The sequence below is a fragment of the Marmota monax genome, unplaced genomic scaffold, assembly GCF_021218885.2.
Source record: "Marmota monax isolate L192 unplaced genomic scaffold, Marmota_monax_Labrador192_F-V1.1 WCK01_AAM20220418_F8-fsc00017, whole genome shotgun sequence".
Lineage (NCBI taxonomy): Eukaryota > Metazoa > Chordata > Mammalia > Rodentia > Sciuridae > Marmota > Marmota monax.
In genome coordinates, this window is record NW_026695241.1 from 21713898 (window position 1) to 21733771 (window position 19874).

Consider the following 19874-nt stretch of genomic DNA (forward strand, 5'->3'; position numbering starts at 1 on the left):
CCCTGCCCCAGAGCTGAAGTAAAAGCAAATGTGAAGGCAGATGCCCCCCTCCCAGAGGCAGGTGCCCCTCTGAGGGGCCCTGTGCAGGTTCCCAAGACAGAACAAGGCCCACATCTCCCTGGGATGGCACGGTCCTCCAGCTGGCGTTCTCTACCCAGGTGGAAATGGGAAGCTGGGTCAGGAGAGGCCAGAGCAAGGCTTCCCCAGCAGAGGTCCACTAAGACACAGGGAGGCCCAGGGGCCACCTGTGACACTTCAGCAAGTCTGAAGGCATTACACATTCGCTTCTGTGTGGCCCACAGAAGTTGAAGCCTGTCATCTTACAATGCACCGAAGGTCGATGCTGTTTCATGACAGATGTAGAGAGCTCTGATTAGTAAACAGAAAGACCCATGGTAACCTGGTGGGTTGTAGATTCTTGGTGGATGAAATTTTTAAAAACCTAGGTGCAATTTAAAGTTCCAAAAATCTCCTTTAGTTTCCTTCTCGGGGATTTGAGAGACCACTATGTGTCCCCCATGTGACAGCCACTGTGTGGAGGAACTGATATCCAGGTGCTGTGGTTGGGGTGTAGCTCAGTGGTCGAGTGTGTGCTCAGCACAGTTCAACCCCCAGCATGCACGCTTGTGCGCACACATAGACATGCAGACATTTAAATACAGTATGGACATATTTGTCTAGCTCTAAGTTATGTTTCCATTTTTAAGTGCTTATTGTACATCTTTTGTTTTAGAATATATTTTTTTAGTTGTAGTTGGACACAATATTTTATTTTATTTATTTTTTTTATGTGGTGCTGAGGATTGAACTCAGGGCCTCACTTGTGCTAGAGGAGCACTCTACCGCTGAGCCACAACCCCAGCCTCCCCTCATCATACATCTTTGAGTTTAGGTTCGTTCACTGAGAATGTTCACCTGCAGGTTCACCTTGAGGGATGCTATTAGTTTACCCTGCAGGGGAACACAATCCTTTCCTCTTTTGCATGAAAAATTGACCTTGGATTAATGGTAATTGTCACAATAAAAATGGAGTCACTTGTGTCAAACTCCAACAACATAAATAAATAAATACAGCTGGGAGGTGGTGAAGGAGGGGATCTCATGTACAGACACCTAAGGACAAGAGCTATGACAGAGGCTCTGCCAGAACCACAGCCTTGCACCAAGGCCAACGCAACCTGACCAAAAAATGTTCCTCCAGGGCAACCTGTCAGGTCCCCTCTCACCCTGCAGGAGTTCTAGTTCTACACACACTTGAACAAAGGCTACTCTTATAATTAATAAACAAAAACAAACAAACTAAAGCTCCTCCAAGGATATCTGCCCCATCAACTGCCCATCCAAACCATGGACTGATGCCAACCTTGCTTCGATCCTGTGGCCACAGATAATCCTTTGAAACAACTAACGGAGCCCTTTTCATTTTACCTTTAAAATTCCTCGTCGTCTTTGCCTCCCCGGATACATCCATGTGTACCCCCACTGCAATTTTTGTTCCTGAGTAAATTCCTTATTTTTGGAGACTCTGTTATTTAGGTTGATATAATTTGGGGTCAGATGTGGGAAAAGAAAGAACAAAAAAAGGAAGGAAAGGAGGGAGGCAGAGGTGGAGGGAGGCGGGTGGCACCTGCTGCAAGGTCAACTTAGGAAGGCTGGAGTCCAGAGTGTGACACCAAGTCCTTCTGAGCTCTCTGCTTTCATGACTTTCCCTTGCTGACCCCGTGTCTTCTCTTTATGGAGAGTTCGTTCAACTGTGTTTGTTGTCTGGTTTGATTATAAGGAAACTTAATGAAAGACCTTGTGAGACTATAGAAGACAATCTCTTCTAGCAAGCCCCTTCTGACATGAGTCCTCTGGTCTCTACATGAACTGACAGTTTGTGAGGACCTTGTGTCTTTTCTCGGGAATTTACCTTTAGTTCTGAAGACCTGGTTTAAAATTTGTTTGTTCTGCACATCTGAATTAAATTTGTGTGTGTGTGTGTGTGTGTGTGTGAGCACTTTTTGGGTTTTGCTTTGATTAGATTGCATGCATCTGCAAACAATTTACTCTTCCCTCCTCTGCTTACTTCAGAACACTCTTCAAGAAGAGTAAAAATATTTATTCCTAAAGGCTTCTAAGATTTTCTTAGAATCTTGAAAGACAAATAAGAAATGGAATGGGATCCCTAAATTTTAAAGGCATAGAACAGAACTTCTTTCTGGGACCCTAGGCAGCTGTACCATGGTCTGTTCTCATAAACATTCTTTTTTTTTTTTAATTTTTTAGTTGTAGTTGGATACAATCTCTTTATTTGGATACAATATCTTTATTTTATTTATTTTTATGTGGTGGTAAGGATCGAACCATGGAACCCAGGGCTTTGCATGTGGCGCTCTATGGCTGAGCCACGACCCTGCCATGACCCCAGCCCTCATGCACATTCTTTTTAAACCAATGGGAAAAGTATACCAAGGATCCATTCTTAAATGGTGACTACAGGATTAAGCAATCTGGATGGGATGCCAGCAGGTTGGAGCCTTCTAACCTGTTTTTCTTTATTTTCCCCTATGCTCCCAATCTGCTTTTTTTTTGGCCTATATTTTAAAATAAAATACTGTTACAAATTAAAATTTAAAAAAATGTATTCTTGGCAATTTTCATTGATCTGAAATCATTTTCATTGATATGAAATCTTAATGTTATCTAAAATGAAAAAATAGATATTCATAAAATGAGTGATTTCCAAGTAAAATATTGAACATTTTATTTGACAGTGATGCCTCCTGAACAGACATAAACATAAATTTACTTTTGATTTCTTTTTATTCAGACAAAATACACCTGGATCTCTTAGCAAATATGTCCTGTTCCATCCTAGAAAATTCAATGAGGAAGCACACATTTCAGGAAATAAAATATTCCCAAAATGTTCCTATATGAGGTACAGTTCAAAATTTGCTTCCAACCTAGGTTTTCACCAGAAATAAGGTTACTAAGTGTTAAAAAATTCTAGAATTAATGTATGCAATTCTATATTCAAAGTGTAATAGAAAATTAAGATTTTTTAATGAGAAAAATTATAAAACGGCATTAAAGAGAATATTGCCTTATTTGGGGGTTAATTTTTTTTTTTCAAAATGTGGATTTAGAAAGAAAGTAAGAATAAAACAGAAAGGAACTAGTAAGTAGGAGAGAGATGAAAAGGAAGTCACAGATATGCAGATGTACTTTTTGGTAAAGAACATTAAAAAGAAAATTATTTTTGTATTAGAATTTTGCGTGGTCTTGGTGATTAGAGAATAAGAATACAATTTTGTCTTAAGGTACAATGATTCTAGTTTAAAAATCAAAGAAATGGGACAACACTGAAGGCTTAACCAAGTGATAAAGCTTGGAGCAAGTCCTAAAGGTCAGAGGAAGCTGCAAAAGGTTTATGAAAGATGAATCTGGGGACTGACTCCAGGGCCGGTGCCTGCTAAGCACACACTCGACCATGAGCCACATACCTGGTCCTTGAGAGGTTTTTAACAGTCTACCCTGAGAGTACTATGTCATCAGTCACTATTATTATTGCACTTATGTAATCGATCAGGCGAAACTTGATGAAACTAAACTTATTTCACAAATTCATTATGTTTCTAAAGAAAAACTATAGCACACCTGTTATTAGATTGTAACCCCATTCATTGTTTTAAATTTTTTTTATTTACACCTGACTGGACAGAACCCTAAATTTTTCTAGTTTCCTCTAATATCTGGTAATAACAAGCCTCACTTCTCCCTATAGTCTTTTAATTTATTTAGGTGACTCCCCTTGGGTTTTTTTTTTTTTTTTGGTACCAGGGACTGAACCCAGGGTTACTTAAGCACCTAGCCACATCCCAGCCCTTTTTAAAAATATTTTATTTAGAGGCAGGGTCTTGCTAAATTGCTGAGGTTGTCTTTGAACTTGTGATCACAGGCATGCACCACCATGCCCAGCACATCTATCCTCAGTCTTCAGCCACAAATTGTATGAGTTCTGTGTCAGATCAGTGACTTAAAGAAATAAGATGGGTTCTCTGTATGCTGACTTATGATGGCCCAGATGTGGTTCCAACTAAAGACAGAATTACTGCCATTTTTCTCCATAGGACAATAATATATAGAATGGAATGACACAATTACACATACAATTATATACTGTCATGAAAGATACAACACACTTGGGACCCTTACACAAACTGTTCTAGGTAAGAGCTCCAAGAGTGCTTTGAATCACAAGCTGGGGTGGGGGTGGGTTAGTGGCAGCTGTGCTTTCCAGATGCCACCACCCACACTGCTACCTGACTGGGAGCAGAAAAAGAATTATTTTTTGAAATTTTTGATGTGGCACTAGGGAGTAAACCCAGGGCCTTGCACATGCTAAGGCCCATGAAAATGCTCTACCACTGAGCTATACTGCTCACCCAAAAAAGAGAATCTTGGTAAAAGTGAGCTAAATGAAAAAAATAGGAGATAGAACCTATCACCATGAGCCTCTTTCCCTGTGTAGCTCTTATTTTTCTTGCTCTTCTCAATTGCCTGAGATGAGCCAATTTTAACTGATATTGAGGTTAATAATCTAAAGTTCCTTTTTTTGGTGGTGTGGGGATTGAACCCAGGGCTCACACACACTAAGCATGTGCTCTACCACCCAGCTACATCCCCAGCCGTGAGGTTAGTTTCTTATTAGCTATTTCATGACTGAAAACAGATATTCTGAACTTGAGAGAGAACCCCCAACTGGATCACACAAGAGGCCGGAAGAGAAAGCAGCAGGCCAGAGAGGAAAAGCCAGTCTTCTTCAACCAAAGAGGAAATAGCTTGTCACAGATGCTTAGGGTTTCCTCACCATGGCTAAGGGCTCTCTATGGGAAAATAAGGGTTGGGCCCTGCAGGGCTTCACCTAGAGGTGCGTGCCAGGTGTCCACGAGGTTGCTAGCTCTGTGTTTGTGCTTTGTCTGACGAAACTGTACATAACTGTGACTCAGACAGCAACTCCACTGTCCAGTTCACACAAAGGCACATCAAGATGAAGGTGATGCAGCAGAGACCACAAAGCACCCATTGTGAGGTTCCTGAAGAACATCGCGGATCTCCTCCTTCCCAGCCGCCTGCCGAGAGTTCACTGTGCCCCTTGGCTATGGGAGACCCCTTCTCTCTCCTCTTGGCAGCTGGTTCTCGGACCCCAGGTTCTCCCACAGCTTGCCAAGCAAAATAATACATTCTCCAAACTATTGCTTTGTACTGATATGACTGGTTCATAAACATAAACCATCAGGATTGAGTTATTAATTCAAATTTTGTGATTTTCTGTTTTTTTAGTGTCAGGGATGTAACTCAGGGACTCGTGCATGCCAGGCAAGTGCTCTACTCTACCACTGAGCCAGATCCCCGGGGCCCAATTCAAATTCTGACCTAGTGTCAGAGTCAGTAGCTTTTAGTAACAGAAGAAAAACCAGGACAGAAAGTGCTTCACCAGCCATTTTACTCTTCTTTAATTCTACTATCTTTGGGCACACATCATACTTGCTATCAAAACTTGAGACAGCAAGGCTGATAGCACTGATTCACAACATTCTTCGAATCATACAGAGAGTAAACGGGATTAACAGGATCACCTGCTACCAGCACAGAGCTGCCTCATTTGCTGTAGAAGAGAACTGCTGGGGGACGAAGGGAAAAATGAGGAGCAGAGGAGGCATCTGGGGCAAATGAACTTACAAGTGTGCGTAAAAATTAGCAATTTGGTGGAAAATCCAGAATTTACTTAAGGATGATAGGGAATCATTGAGCAACAGTTCCACTATTTCCAGAAATTGCTGAATTTGGAACCTGAGGTTAAGACTTTCAAGGACAAAGCATAAGTTCAGACTGGCCTTGGGAAGAAATGGCCACCACAGATGGTAATGAGTTTCAGTGCCCGAGGACAAAAAAATCGTCAAAACCAACCTACACATCTGATGTGACTCAAAGTAGGGGGAACCCATATTTTTAAAAAAATTAAAGTTTTTTCTGCATCAAAAGAGTCTGAAAGTGAAAGCTTAAGCCCCCTTTCCATTTTGTGGCTGGTGCCTGCTCTCCTCACAGTACCTCCTGAAAAATTTCAGAATTCAATTAATACAGATTCATTAGGCTGATTTATGTAGTTTAAGATGAAAGTTCTGTTCGGCTGAAACCACTTCATTTAACCTTATGGTAATGGTAGTCCTGAGAGTTCGCAGTGTTGGTAAAGTCTCCTGTGACCAAGGGTCAAACTGCTGGTGGAGCTCAGCAACTTCTTGGCCCATCACATTTCCTTGTCCTTGTCCCTCAAATTTGGTAGTTTTTGCACCGAGGGACACAGTTCACCACAATGAAAATGTTAAAAAAACCGTTTTCTGTAGGTACTTCCTTCCAATGTCCAATAGTGCAGGTGGTCAGGAAAACTTGGAAGGAAGCTGTGGAAGTCCAGCTGGGAATCTTGACTTCATTAGATGTGGACACAGGAAAGTCATCTTTGTCCTCCCCAGATTTTATCATAGTCAAAGGAGAAACATCCATGGGATTCTAATTGCAGATATGCTAGATATAAAATTGATGGAATGCTAACTGGTCCATAAAGGGCTGTACAAGATAATCTGTGGCAAAGTAAAAAACAAGCCCAAAGGTGATGGAGATGGGAAGAGCTGGCAATGCTTTCTTGAAAATGGCGAGGAGTAATAACGTAAGGCACAGGCCCTGCGGAGGAGACAGGAAAGACACACGGTCACACATGACTCTGGAGGCATTTTCACACACAACAACTCAATAACAAGTCTTGGTTAACTGAATACTTCCCTTTGGGGTTAAAGTTTATTCCCTAATTTCAGGAAAAGAACAGAATCTGAGATGGTGCATGCCTGTAATCTCAGCAATTTAGGAAGCTGAGATAGGAGAATCTTAAGTTTGAGGACAGCCTCAGCAACTTAGTGAGGCCCTAAGCAACTTAGTAAGAGCCTGCCTCAAAATAAAAAAATAAAAAGCAGTCAGAATGTAGCTCATGGAGTCAGGTTAAATCTGGGGTTAAATCCCCAGTACAAAAAAGAAAGAAAGAAAGAAAGAAAAAATATCTGAAAAATAAGTAAAACTTATTTTGAAAAAAACTGAAATTTCTATATAAAATATCAAAAAGGCCTATGTGATTTTAATTTGGCTGGTTAAAATCCCAGAGGCAAAGAGCATTCCTTATGCTATGAGGGGACAAAGAGATGCTCAAAGAACCAACTGATGACGAAAACCAGCATGAGTGGTGTGGCACTTTCTTGTAAATACAGCAGCTTAAACACATGGTTCATTTTTTACCCTGGTTACCGAGACTCTGCCTACAAAGCCTGGAGACTGGGCATCATTTCAGTTTATTCAGAATAAGTAATTTCATCTTAAAAGATGGCCAGGGGTACAGCTCAGCGGTGAAGTATGTGCTTAGCATGTACAAGATCCTGGCTTTGGTCCCCAGCACTCCCTCTGCAAAAAGATATATAGCCAATAAATACTTTCAAAGTCAGAAAACTATCCTCAAAAGAGAAATAAAATGTGTGAAAATTCTAACTGGTTATAGCATAAATAAAAAATGTATTATAAAGGCTTTCACCTAAACTTTCATCTAATTTCACTTGCATACTATGTATCTACGATATCACAACAAGAATAAAAAGAGCAATAAGAAATATTTTATGGGCTATTTACTTAAACCACAGTCTTGACAGCCTTGGGGACCCCCTGCTGTGACACTGTAAGCAAGCTCAACCTGACTCCATGGAGTGGTCTGGCTTAAGACTCATGCTTTGCACCTGTTGCCCACAGTAACACTGCACACCGCAGCTTGTGTCATTCAATGCAGAACAGCCAACTCCTTGGTGACTAGTTCAGGGACTAGAGGCTCTGCCGGCCCCTTAACACTGAACTTGAGCAGAGTACATTTCACACTTAGCTATGCTGAGCTCACTGTGGGGACTCCTAACCAGAAGTGCTCAGAATTTCCTGGAGAACTTTTTAAAACAACACAATGAAAACAAATTAAATGACATATTTCAGGGCAGAGTTCAGTTTTAAAAGCTCCCAGGTAATTTTAATGTGTGGCCAGAGTGGAGTGTTATTCGGGTGTGTTTAGAAAAAGTTTCTGGAGTGACTGGCACTCTTGGCCCACATGGGGTTAAAAGCGAATTGTCTTCAAGGGATTCAGAACTAGAAAGTCTGACATTAGGAGCATTGACATATTTTTATTAGTGTATACTTACAATTAATATGGCTACAAAACAGGCTATGGTAGTGTTCCAGTCTCCACTGGCGGTTGCTGAGGCTTTACCAACCAGAACACTGTAGAAAATGAAATCTCCCAGTCCAAGTTTTACTCCCCCTAAAAAGGAAAGATTACAAATGTGACAAAGTTTGTCCTTCTTTGCTATGACTTCAGAATTTAAAAACAGGGTCCTGAGCTGGGCACAGTGGCATACACCTGTAGTCCCCAGCTCCTTGGGAGGCAGAGGTGAGAGGATTGCTTGAACCCAGGAGTTCAAGAGCAGCTTGGACAGCATAGTGGGACTGTCTCAAAAACTAAACAAACAACAAAAAATATAACCCTGTACTGAATGAAAAGTCAATAGATGACAGACAAAACTTAAGCTTTCACTAGGTTTTCTTTCTTTCTACAACAGGAGTTTCAGATTCTACGTCAAGATTCTGGAGTCTCAACAGACACTGCAATTACAACCATCATCAACCATAACTGTCATCTATTGAATACCTGGTTAATACCCAGCACTTCTACTAATAAATCCTGATAAGAACCCCTGAACAGCTTGACCAAGGTATCTTACAAAATCCTATCTTATGAAATCCACCCACTGTAAGAGTGTAATTCAATGAGAGGGAAAAATATATAGAGTTGGCAACCATCTTCACAGTCCACACTTCATCCCCCCATAAGATACTTTTAACCCATTTATAGTTAATATCCTCTCATCTACTTTTTACCTCTGTAAATTTTTCTTCTCTAGAGATTTCATATAAATAGAACCCATACCCATAAACGAAGTCATGGCTGGCTGGCCTTTTTCACTTAGCATTTTTTGGGTTTATCCATGATACTGCACATATCTGTAGTTTTTATCTTCTCTCTATATCTGATCTCTATCCACAGCCAATTGGTTCCTTTTTTTACTGCTGAATAGTCTCCATTGTATATTACACTTTGTTTATTCATTGACTAGTTTGATGCACATCTGGACAGTTAGTTTTGGGCTACTATGAATCATGCTATGAACATCTGTATACTTGTCTCTGTGGAACAGGTAGTTTTCATTTTTCATTGGGTAGATTTCTAGGAAGAGTTGCTGGGTTATATGGTAAATTTAGGTTTAGCTTTTCAATGAACTGCCAAACTGTTTTTATTAGTGTAGCTATCAGCTTACAATCCTATGGCAAAGCACAAGAGCTTCAGTTTTATTACATCCTCACCAATACTTGGTATTAATATTTTTGATCACAGTCCTCCCAATGAATGATGCTGAGTATCTTTTTATGCACTTAGTAGTCACTATATTTCTCCTCTGGTAAATGGTCTATTATTTATTTTATTTTATTTATTTTGCAGTGTTGGGGACTGGACTTAGGGGCTTTGTGCATCCTAAATAAGAACTACACCATTGAGTGACATCTCCAGCCTTTGTGAAAGGTCTATTCAGAGCATTTCTCCATTTTAATTTGGGTTATTATTTTATCATTCAATTCTAAGTATTTGTATCCTCTTCAATTCTCAAATTCCTCAGCTCTTAGATGGGAATTCATAAGGCTGCTATCAGAGTTAAAAATAATACAAGAAAACTTCTTGGCACATATAGGGACTTAAACAAATGCTAGCTTTAGACTTTGGATTTCAAATGTTAAGTGCTATAAGAAACTAACTTGTAGAAGCTGAAATAAAGAAAACCTACAAAATACCAGAATATAGAGGGAAATTTTTTGTAAATAACTTATCTGATAAGTATATTTCTGAAGAACTTATATAAGTATATAGAGTATATAAAGAATGATTACACTCAATACTTAAAAGACAAAACAATGAGCAAAGGATCTGAATGGCTAGTTCTCCAAGGAAAATGTACACGAGGCCAAAAAGCACAGGAAAAAACACTTAATATCATTAACTATCAGGAAAATGCAAATTAGAACTGCATTGGGAGACCACTTTACACCCACTAGAGTAGTTACAATCAGAATTTGGCCTATTAACTATTTCCCACTAAAAGACACAGTGTGGTTTAGAGTGATGGTCATGCTCTCAATTCATTTTATTCTTGAGAAGTTGATAATGCAGCCACCTAAAAAATCCATGACTCTGCAACATAGAGAAGTGCACATACTTTCCTCTGGATCTTCACTGGCTAGGATGCTGCTGGAAAGTTCCTGGACAGCAGCTCGTGACTCTGCGGTAGAGCGATGAGGCCCTAGATGACTATCTCTCTGGGCTTCCCACTCTTCGCTGAAGCCACCATCATCAGTATCTGCAGTATTGTCCTGTGACTCCCTTTCTGTGCCTTCAAGAGAAAGTGGAAATTACAGCTCTGATAGAAAAATTTCTTCATATATTTAAGAAAATTACATGGAAAAAATAATCTGTCATAATTACAAGGTTCTTTTTTATCCCTTTTTTAAAATTTTAATGTTTTTATATATATGACAGCAGAATGCACTGTAATTCATATTACACATATAGAGCACAATTTTTCATATCTCTGAAAATAGAGTCACAACATTCGTGTCTTCATATATATACTTAGGGTAACGATGTCCATCTCATTCCACCATCTTCCCTACCCCCAAGCCCCCTTTGTTACCCTCCCTCCTCTTTTCCCCTTTGTTTAGAGTTCATCTAATCCTCCCATGCCCCGCCCCACCCCACCACATTATGAATCAGCACCCTTAAATCAGAGAAAACATTAGACATTTGGGTTTTGGGGATTGGCTAATTTCACATAACATTATATACCTGCGAATGCCATGATTTTATTCTCTTTTAATGCTGAATAATATTCCATTGTGTATATAAATCACATTCTCTTTAACTATTCTTTTACTGAAGGGCATCTAGGTTGGTTCCACAGTTTAGCTATTGTGAATTGTGCTGCTATAAACATTGATGTGGCTGTGTCCCTGTAGTATGCTATTCTTAAGTCCTTTGGGTATAGACTGAAGAGAGGAACAGCTGGGTCAAATGGTTCCATTCCCAGTTTTCCAAGGATTCTCCATACTGCTTTCCATGTTGGTTACACCAGTTTGCAGACTAACACAGCTTAAGCTCATCCAGGAGTCATCTCTCCGTTATTTCCTGAGGGCAGAGTTCTAGTTTGCTTGGGTTTCCACCCCTTGCCCACATGACTCTGGTGGCAAACTGTTCAAGCCATGCCAAGCATGGCAATCCCATCATTCCTCTTCCCAGTGACAGTTCAAAGGCTGAAGGGTTGTGACTTGTTACTAGCCAGAGAAGCAAAGTCTGCTAGGAAATTTGAAGAAATTTTTCTGGCTCCTTCCTCTTTTAAAGGAAGAAACAGTCTCTTTCTTTCCATATATGTTACCTAATCTGGACATGATGTCTGTAACTGTAATTGTCATGACCGTAAGTGGGCTGAGACCACTCCATACACTAAAGATGGCAGAGGAAGAAGAAAGAACCTGGGCCCTTTTCAATATCAATAAACTGCCAGCTTAACCAACACTACAGATCCCTATGCCTCAGGACTTTCTATCATATGAAAGAATACATTTCTTGTTGAAACTTCTGACATGATGGCACTCACCATTGTTTTTTTTTTTTTTTAAAAAGAGAGAGAGAGAGAGAAAGAATTTTAATATTTATTTTTCAGTTTTCGGCGGACACAACATCTTTGTTTGTATGTGGTGCTGAGGCTCGAACCCGGGCTGCACGCATGCCAGGTGAGCGCACTACCGCTTGAGCCAGATCCCCAGCCCTCACCATTGGTTTTAATGACTATATTATAAAAGTGGATTCATGGTGGGTAGTTGGGAATTTCTTTATGGGCCAGTCATTTTGTTATAAATGGCCCATTACAACAAAATGGTGAGCTGACTAAAAATGGTGAGCATGACAGTTTTAAGAAACTTATACAGATTAAAAAATAATTAAAATAGGGCTGGGGTGTGGCTCAGTGGTAGAGTGCTCGCCTAGCACGTGCGAGGCCCTGGGTTTGATCCTCAGCACCACATAAAAAAAAAATAAATAAAATAAAGGTATTGACAACTAAAAAAAATTTTTTTAATTTAAAAAATAATTAAAATATATAAGTGAAGTTCATAATACATTTTTTCCTCTTCCTCTCTCATTCTTTCAATGCTAGCCTTAGACAAGTATTCTACCACTGAGCTATGTCCCCAGTACCTTTAAATTTTATTTTGATCTGGGTACAGGGGCTCACGCCTATAAGTCCAGTGGTTCAGGAGGCTGAGGCAGGAGGATCACAAGTTTAAAGCTAGCCTCAACAACATAGCAAGGCCCCGATCAATTTGACAAGACCTTATTTTAAAATAAAAAAATTAAGAAGGGCTGGGCAGGTGACTTAATGGTTAAACATCCTTGGGTTAAATCCCTGGTACCAAAAAGACTAAAAATATTTTGAGACAGTATTTTGTTAAATTGTCCAGACTGGCCTTGAACTTGCAATCCTCCTATTTTAGCCTCCCAAGTAACTGGGATTACAAAGAGTTTAGTGTTTTGTTTTTTTTTTTTTTAAATCATAGCTATGACTTGAACCTTTCTAACCTGGTATTATATATTTAATGGAAAATCTTTTTTTGTTGTTGTTCTTCTTTTTAGTTACACATGACAGTAGAATGCATTTTGACATCATACTTACATGAAGTATAACTTCCCATTTTTGTGGTTGTACATGTGGATTTACACTGGTCGTGTATTCATATACAAACATAGGAAAGATTTGTTCGATTCATTCTACAGTCTTTCCTATTCCCATCTCCCTCCCTTCCCTGTATTCTGCCCTATAGATCTGCTATCATCCCTAGGAGATCTGGTAATATCCCCTGCCCCCCAACCATGTGAGTCAGCATCCACATGTCAGAGAGAACATTCAGCCTTTGTTTTTTGGGATTGGCTTATTTCACTAGCCTGATATTCTCCAGTTTCATCCATACACTGGCAAATGCCATAATTTCATTCTTCTTTATGGCACATTTTCTTTATCCATTCATCTGCTGAAGGGCACCTTAGGTTGGTTCCATAGCTTAGCTATCGTGAATTGAGCTGCTATAAACACTGATGTGGCTGCATTGCTATAGTATGCTAATTTTAAGTTATTTGGGTATATACCAAGGAGTGGGATAACTGGATCACATGATAGTTCCATTCCAAGTTTTCTGAGGAATCTCCATACTGCTTTCCAGAGTGTTTGCACCAATTTGCAGTCACACCAACAATGTATGAGTGTACCTTTCTCCCCACATGCTTGCCAACATTTATTGTTACTTGTAGTCTTGATAATTGTTTAATGCAGAATCTTAACCTAGGATGTCTTGTTTGGATGGTTGGGTTTGGGGTATGTGGAATCCTTTAATATTCATCTGTGTATTTACTGAGGTTGACTACAGCTTTTTCAGGAGATTCTCAAAGGAATCTATGACCAAAGAAAAGAAGTTAAAACCAATGCTTTTATAACTCACTGTTAGCCTATGAGATGACAATGACCCCACAAAACTAGGATATTCCCAAATAAAAGTCACCTACTTTGTGTGTTATACTTGGAGTGTTTGGACACTCTTCTTTGGGCTTCTGGGTCTCCTTCAGCCATATTCACCAACCACATCATTGTTGCTATTTGTTGAGAAAAATAAAATTCCAGGTGAGAAGTAGAAACTATATGAACAATTAGCAGGCCATTTTCTCCACACAAGCCACCAATCTTTATAATGCTGCTTTAAGTATCCTTAACAATCAGAAGTACATTTTAAAAAACACAAAATAATCTCTTTGGTTTTAACAGATTAAAAACAAACAAAAAAACTTTGAAACTGAACTGTAGTGTTGACCCTGCACAGCAGCTAGTGTCACCAAACTGTCCATCAGCATTTGTTACTCCCCGAAAAGCCACAAGGAATTCTGTTCAGGCCAGCAAGACACACTGAAGTGATGGCTACACTGGGTGAATGTCCTAAGAGAACATGAACATATTGATGAAAACCACTTAAATTCAAGGCAGACAGGCTCATAAAAGCATCATGTGATGATTATAATTCTAAAGATATAGGGAATAAACTTCCTTCACATTACATTTCACTTTATTTTCAATAATTCTAAACTATACATGTAGTAAGAAAAATAAAAAGTTAAACTTAATAAACATAAAGTGGATAGTCATTTGGCTTCTTTTATGTGCCTTGTACAGAAATACTTATGTATCAGCACACCTGTACAGATTAGGTATATATTCCTCTCAATCACATTTTAATTAAAGACAAGATGAATACTTTAAAATGGTACTTCTCTTTGATACTGTGCAGGCAGAATGGAAAATGGTATAACTTCCACTGGTGAGGAATTTGTTAACATCTAACAAAACTACATGTACATTAACCTTTGACCCAGTAATATCACTTCTGGGAGTTTATCCTGAAGATATATCAATAATAATATAAAAATATTAACAAATGTGCCACACAGGGCTACAGTGGGAACTGAATACCAACAGAAATCTGAGGCCCGTCTAGTCATAGGAAGAGATTTTAAACAAGATACTTGATAACTATGTGTATCTGGCTTTTTTTCTCCCCATGTTCCTAATGTTCTTAGGCTTGTTGAAAAACTCATAAAAGAAATTCACGACCAAAGAGGCTGAAAATTCCATAGAAAGTGCATACTTTCTCATTCATCATGGTTTTGTAATTTCTGAGACCAAATGAGCTTCATTATACTGTAATCCAGATTCTAAGAAGAGAAACAGGATGTGGCTCAGTGGTAGAGTGCTTGCCTGCTATGTATGAGGCCCTGGGTCCCATCCCAACACTGCAAAAACAAAACAAAACTAAGAAGAAACAGAAGAGTGACTGCCATGTGTATGGTTTTGGATTTTTACAGCCTTTTTTTTTTTTTTTTTTTTTTTTTGCGAAGCAGCAGGTATTTATTTGATATGAAAGGAAAGCTTTATGCAAAATGATCTAACTCAGGAAATGTGGCTTCACATTTAGATAAGCTACCAGAGTGGACCACCTCTGTGAATGGCAGGAAGGAAGCAGTAGTTGGTTCAAAAGGTAAGTACACATTTGTCCTGTCTGGTGACAGAAATAAAAAAAGACAACAAATCTTGTTCACTCATTTCTTTAGGGTAAGAGCTTTTTGCAAACTGAATACCTTTACTGGGAGAGAATTAAAATGCATAAAAGGATTGTATTTTTAAAGAACAGACAAGAAGATTGATTTAAAACTTTCCATATGCACGTTTATATCTGCTCCAGGGGAAAATACTAGTAAGTGTTGCAGTTTTCTTAGAGTTTGGTTTAAAAACAATAAGACAGGGGGCTGGGGATATAGCTCAGTTGGTAGAGGTCTTGCCTTCCATGCACAAGGCCCTGGGTTCAATCCCCAGCACCACCAAAAAAAAAAAAAACAAAAAACACAACAACAACAACAAAAAACTCCTCACCATAGTTTCCTGCTGCCTAGGTCTCTATCTAGATCCACCTCCTATTTCTGAACTCAGAGCAATTTCTACCTGCTTTGTTGAGAACTTTTCTCTAAGAATTATTCCTTCTTCCAAGTCTCTACTGATTTCTTCCTGTCAACTTTAGAAAAACGATTAAATCTTTCCTCTCCTGGAAACACCTTTACTCAACTGCTCTCCTCTTGATTTATCACAGGAAGCTTTGAAGAAGGAGGTGATATTGACTACACCTCTCCTTCTTCACCACCTACTCTCTGTCCATGCCAGCACATCTATTGCCAGCACCAGCAAAACCAAGATGCATGCACACACACATTTTTCTTCCATTTTGAACACTATCCCCAGCCCAGGAGGATCACAAGTTTAAGGTGCCTCAGCACCTTAGTGAGGCCCTGTCTCAAAATAAAAAATAAAATGGGCTGGAGATGAGGTTCAGTGGTAGATACCCGGGGCTCAAACCCCAGTACAAAAAACAAAACAAAACAAACAAAAACACTAGGTTTCTCAACTTTTAAACATTCTCTTCTGTCTCCTTTCATATTCTTGCTTCATTTTCTTATTCTCTAAACACAGTAGTTGACAAAGTTCTACCCTTGGCATTCTTCTTCTCTTCTATTTGTTTTTTAACTACTCACTCATTCCAGATCTCTTTCTCTCTCTCTCTCTCTCTTTTGGTGTGGGAGGGGAGGTGGGAGTACCAGAGATTGAACTCAGAGGGCACTCAACCATGGAACCACATCCCTAGCCCTATTTTGTATTTTATTTAGAGACAGGGTCTCACTAAGTTGCTTATTAGCACCTCGCTTTTGCTGAGGTTGGCTTTGAATTCACAATTTTCCTGCCTCAGCCTCCTGAGCTGCTGGGATTACAGGTGTGCACCACCGCACCTGGCCCAGATCTTAACTATTACCTCCACAATGATTCTTCAACTCTGCATCTCTAATATCAACTATTCCCCAAGTGAATTTCATTTCTGAACTCCTACTGAAAATTTCTATCTGAACGACCCACAAGTCTCACAGTCTAAATTAGACATGGGCCAGAGAAGAGACTAAGTAGATCCCTCAAACAAGAAAATCATTTCTTCTGCATTGCCTGTCCTTCATGCTTCACATTTCTCTCCTTAGTTGCTAAGGACCAACGATTCTCCCTGGAAGCCTTTCACCAAGTCTCTCCCTTGATGGCAATTGCCAATAGCTTAATGCAGGTGTGCAGTACCCATCAGGATGATATCCTCTCAGTGATGCTTCCTAAGCATCCTGTTATCTCAGTATGCACCCTGTGATTCATCTCACACAATGCTGCCAGCTTACAGTCACAGCTCTGATCACACTACTCTTCCGCATAAGAACTTTCTATGATTTCCCAATGATCACCTACTAGCACACAGGTATCTAGTCACTCTATGTTTTTTCTTTCTTTTTAAAATATTTTTTCTAGTTATCAATGGATTTTTATTTTATTTATTTATATATGGTGCTGAGAATAGAACCCCAGTGCCTCACACATGCTAGGCAAGTGCTCTACCACTGAGCTACAACCCCAGACCCCAAATCTGTGTTTTTAAATTCATCTAGTACTCTCCTTCATCAATAGTTATTGAATTAATAAGGACAGTATGACTCTAAAATAAAACAAAAATTTAAAAAAGCAACATATTTGGAAGGAACAGTAAAATTTTTTTAATTAACTAGAGCAAGATTAACCTGTAATATATGTACTTATTGCTAATTTTTGATTAACAAGATTTCAAACAGAAAAAATGGCTCCCTGATCTCTAAATATTTCCTCTTTCAACCTTTATTTAAAATTCTTAAACCATGGGAATGCAACAGACAACAATTTGCAAGAAAACAGGAGATCTGCAGGACTTCCATTAACAATAGTTATATATTTAAGAAGAGAAAAAGCATCATGATAATGATCATAATCATACACATTTGACTTCCATCATTTCTAAGCTGATTACAAATCCAACATCATTCTAAAATACTTACAGGAGTAAATAAGAGCTGGAAAGAGAGTCTCATTTCTCTCTTGAGCTGTTTCAACCAGCATACGAAGTGGACCTTTTGGGCACAAAACAGCCACTAAATCTAGAAAGAGGAAAATTAAAAAGCATTCAATAAGATTTATTGGCTAAATGTTTAAATGGGTTTAGGGAGTAACTAACCAAGGGAAAAGGCTTAGCATTTTTTATTTTAATATAAAAAAATGTTGAGTGAATATTAAAAAACTGGCAGGTCAACTGGAAGAAAAAACAACCTAAACAAAATTTTAAAAAACCCTAAGATCTGTGAAAACTGCTTTTTGGGTTTGACTGCTATTTACTTAGTCTCCAGTGGGTATCATCACTAGGTTTTAGAATGTCTTCTTAGTTTAAAGGAACGAGGCAGAAATAGTAAGACAGAACTATTCTAGAGCAGCTAACAATCAAACTACAACAAGCAGAAAGAGGATAAGTCATTTCAAACAAAGTTAAGAACAGAAGCTTTACTCAAAATACTGAACTTTTCAAAATATGAAGAGTACAATAGAAGAGATCCATCCTTTGTCTATATTAAAAACAGTATAGGGCTGGGGGTGTGGCTCAGCCATAATAGTATCTGCCTAGCATGGGCAAGGCCCAGGGTTCCATTCCTAGCACCATGAAAACCAAATATATGTACTACTTAAGTATACTTGAAATAAGAGGGCAGTAAATTTAAATAAAACAAAATAATTAATAACTCTTTGTATGGTAAAGTTAAGTATTTCTTTATAGTTTCTAATCAAATATAAGCACCTCACAAATATTCATGTCAGAACATATATAGTGCTGAAAACTGGATTATTTCATTTAAAAAATTGCAAATCAGAGAAGCAGCAACATGCTTAAATTATTTTTAATTCTACCACTATTTCCTTCTATCAACTGCAATTTTCCTTAGATTTTCTGTCTTGAAAATTTGGAATACTGAAATATAGAAAATTTCTAATAATAATTTAAGAATGTAAAATGGGTATAGCTAAATTAATAAAGAAAGACTTGATGAGTTATGTTGACATTACTAGTGTTTAGATTCATTTAACTAAAAAAAAAAAAAAAAAAACCTCAAATCTCCAAGTGGTTATAACTTTATAAAATAATAATTAATGATGATATAATAAAATCAAGAAGAACATAGTAATAACAGAGAGAGAGAGAGAGAGAGAGAGAGAGAGAGAGAGAGAGAGAGAGAGAAACCTCCATCCTCACCACTTCTATTCCGTTTGCTTGAAAGAGAAAAGGGAAATTTGACTTGCTCTGAAATAACGAGATCTTCAGCTTGCTTGCAGCTGCCACATCCTGTTAACTATTTTGGTTTTATGACACACTTCCCCTTATAGAATTTCTAAATGAAAAGCTCAATTATTTTTAGAGTTATTAAAGTGAATGAAAATTAATTTTGTTTTGAAAATTTCAGAATGTTGGTGACAAAACATCTTGAGACTTTGAAAAAATGGAGTTGAGAATCACTTCTTTAAATACTGGATACCAAACTCATCCTTATTTTAAAGGAACTCAAAGATCTGTAAAAATAATCATTTGTATTATGTGTGGAAGAAGTAGAGGATCAATGGTAGAACAGTATAAGGCAGTGGAAAGAATACTGTACTTGGAATTCACATTCTAAGCTTGGGCAAATAAACAGGTTGACCTGTTTACCTCTATAAACTTAGCAGTAAAACAGGGTTAATAACTAACCTGCTTATCTCATGAGATTATAATCTTTTAAAAAGCACAACATTTACTGATACTGTTCTAAGTGTATTATAAGCATCATTTAATTTAATGTTCGTAATAACTGAAACTTGAGGGTTGAGTAATCTGCTTGTGGTCAGAGAGTCAATAAGTAAGACTAGTAGAAAAGTCTGGATTTGAACCCCAGCATTCTTTTTTATTTTTTTAAAGAGAGAGAGAGAATTTTAATATTTATTTTTTAGTTTTTGGCGGACACAACATTTTTGTTTGTATGTGGTGCTGAGGATCGAACCTGGGCTACACGCATGCCAGGTGAGAGCACTATCACTTGAGCCACATCCCCAGCCCAAGAACCCCAGCATTTTGGCTCCAGAACTGGTGGGGTTTTGTTTTGTTTTGGTGTGTGTGTGTGTGTTTTTTCTATTTCCACAGACTTTTTCTTC

General features: G+C 38.5%; 1 protein-coding gene across 2 annotated transcripts in view; it reads right to left on the reverse strand.

Moving 5' to 3' along the window:
* Nucleotides 1–5474: 5474 nt before the first annotated feature.
* Psen1 (presenilin 1) overlaps nucleotides 5475–19874 on the reverse strand; it is a 64223-nt gene continuing 49823 nt past the window's right edge. For both annotated transcript variants that reach the window (XM_046440961.2, XM_046440959.2), the window contains exons 8-12: nucleotides 17705–17803; nucleotides 13778–13864; nucleotides 10386–10559; nucleotides 8262–8380; nucleotides 5475–6723 (exon numbers count right to left, since the gene is read on the reverse strand). In XM_046440961.2, coding sequence (XP_046296917.1) covers nucleotides 6568–6723; nucleotides 8262–8380; nucleotides 10386–10559; nucleotides 13778–13864; nucleotides 17705–17803 — 635 coding nt within the window. In that variant the 3' untranslated portion in view covers nucleotides 5475–6567. The remainder of the gene's footprint in view (nucleotides 6724–8261; nucleotides 8381–10385; nucleotides 10560–13777; nucleotides 13865–17704; nucleotides 17804–19874) is intronic.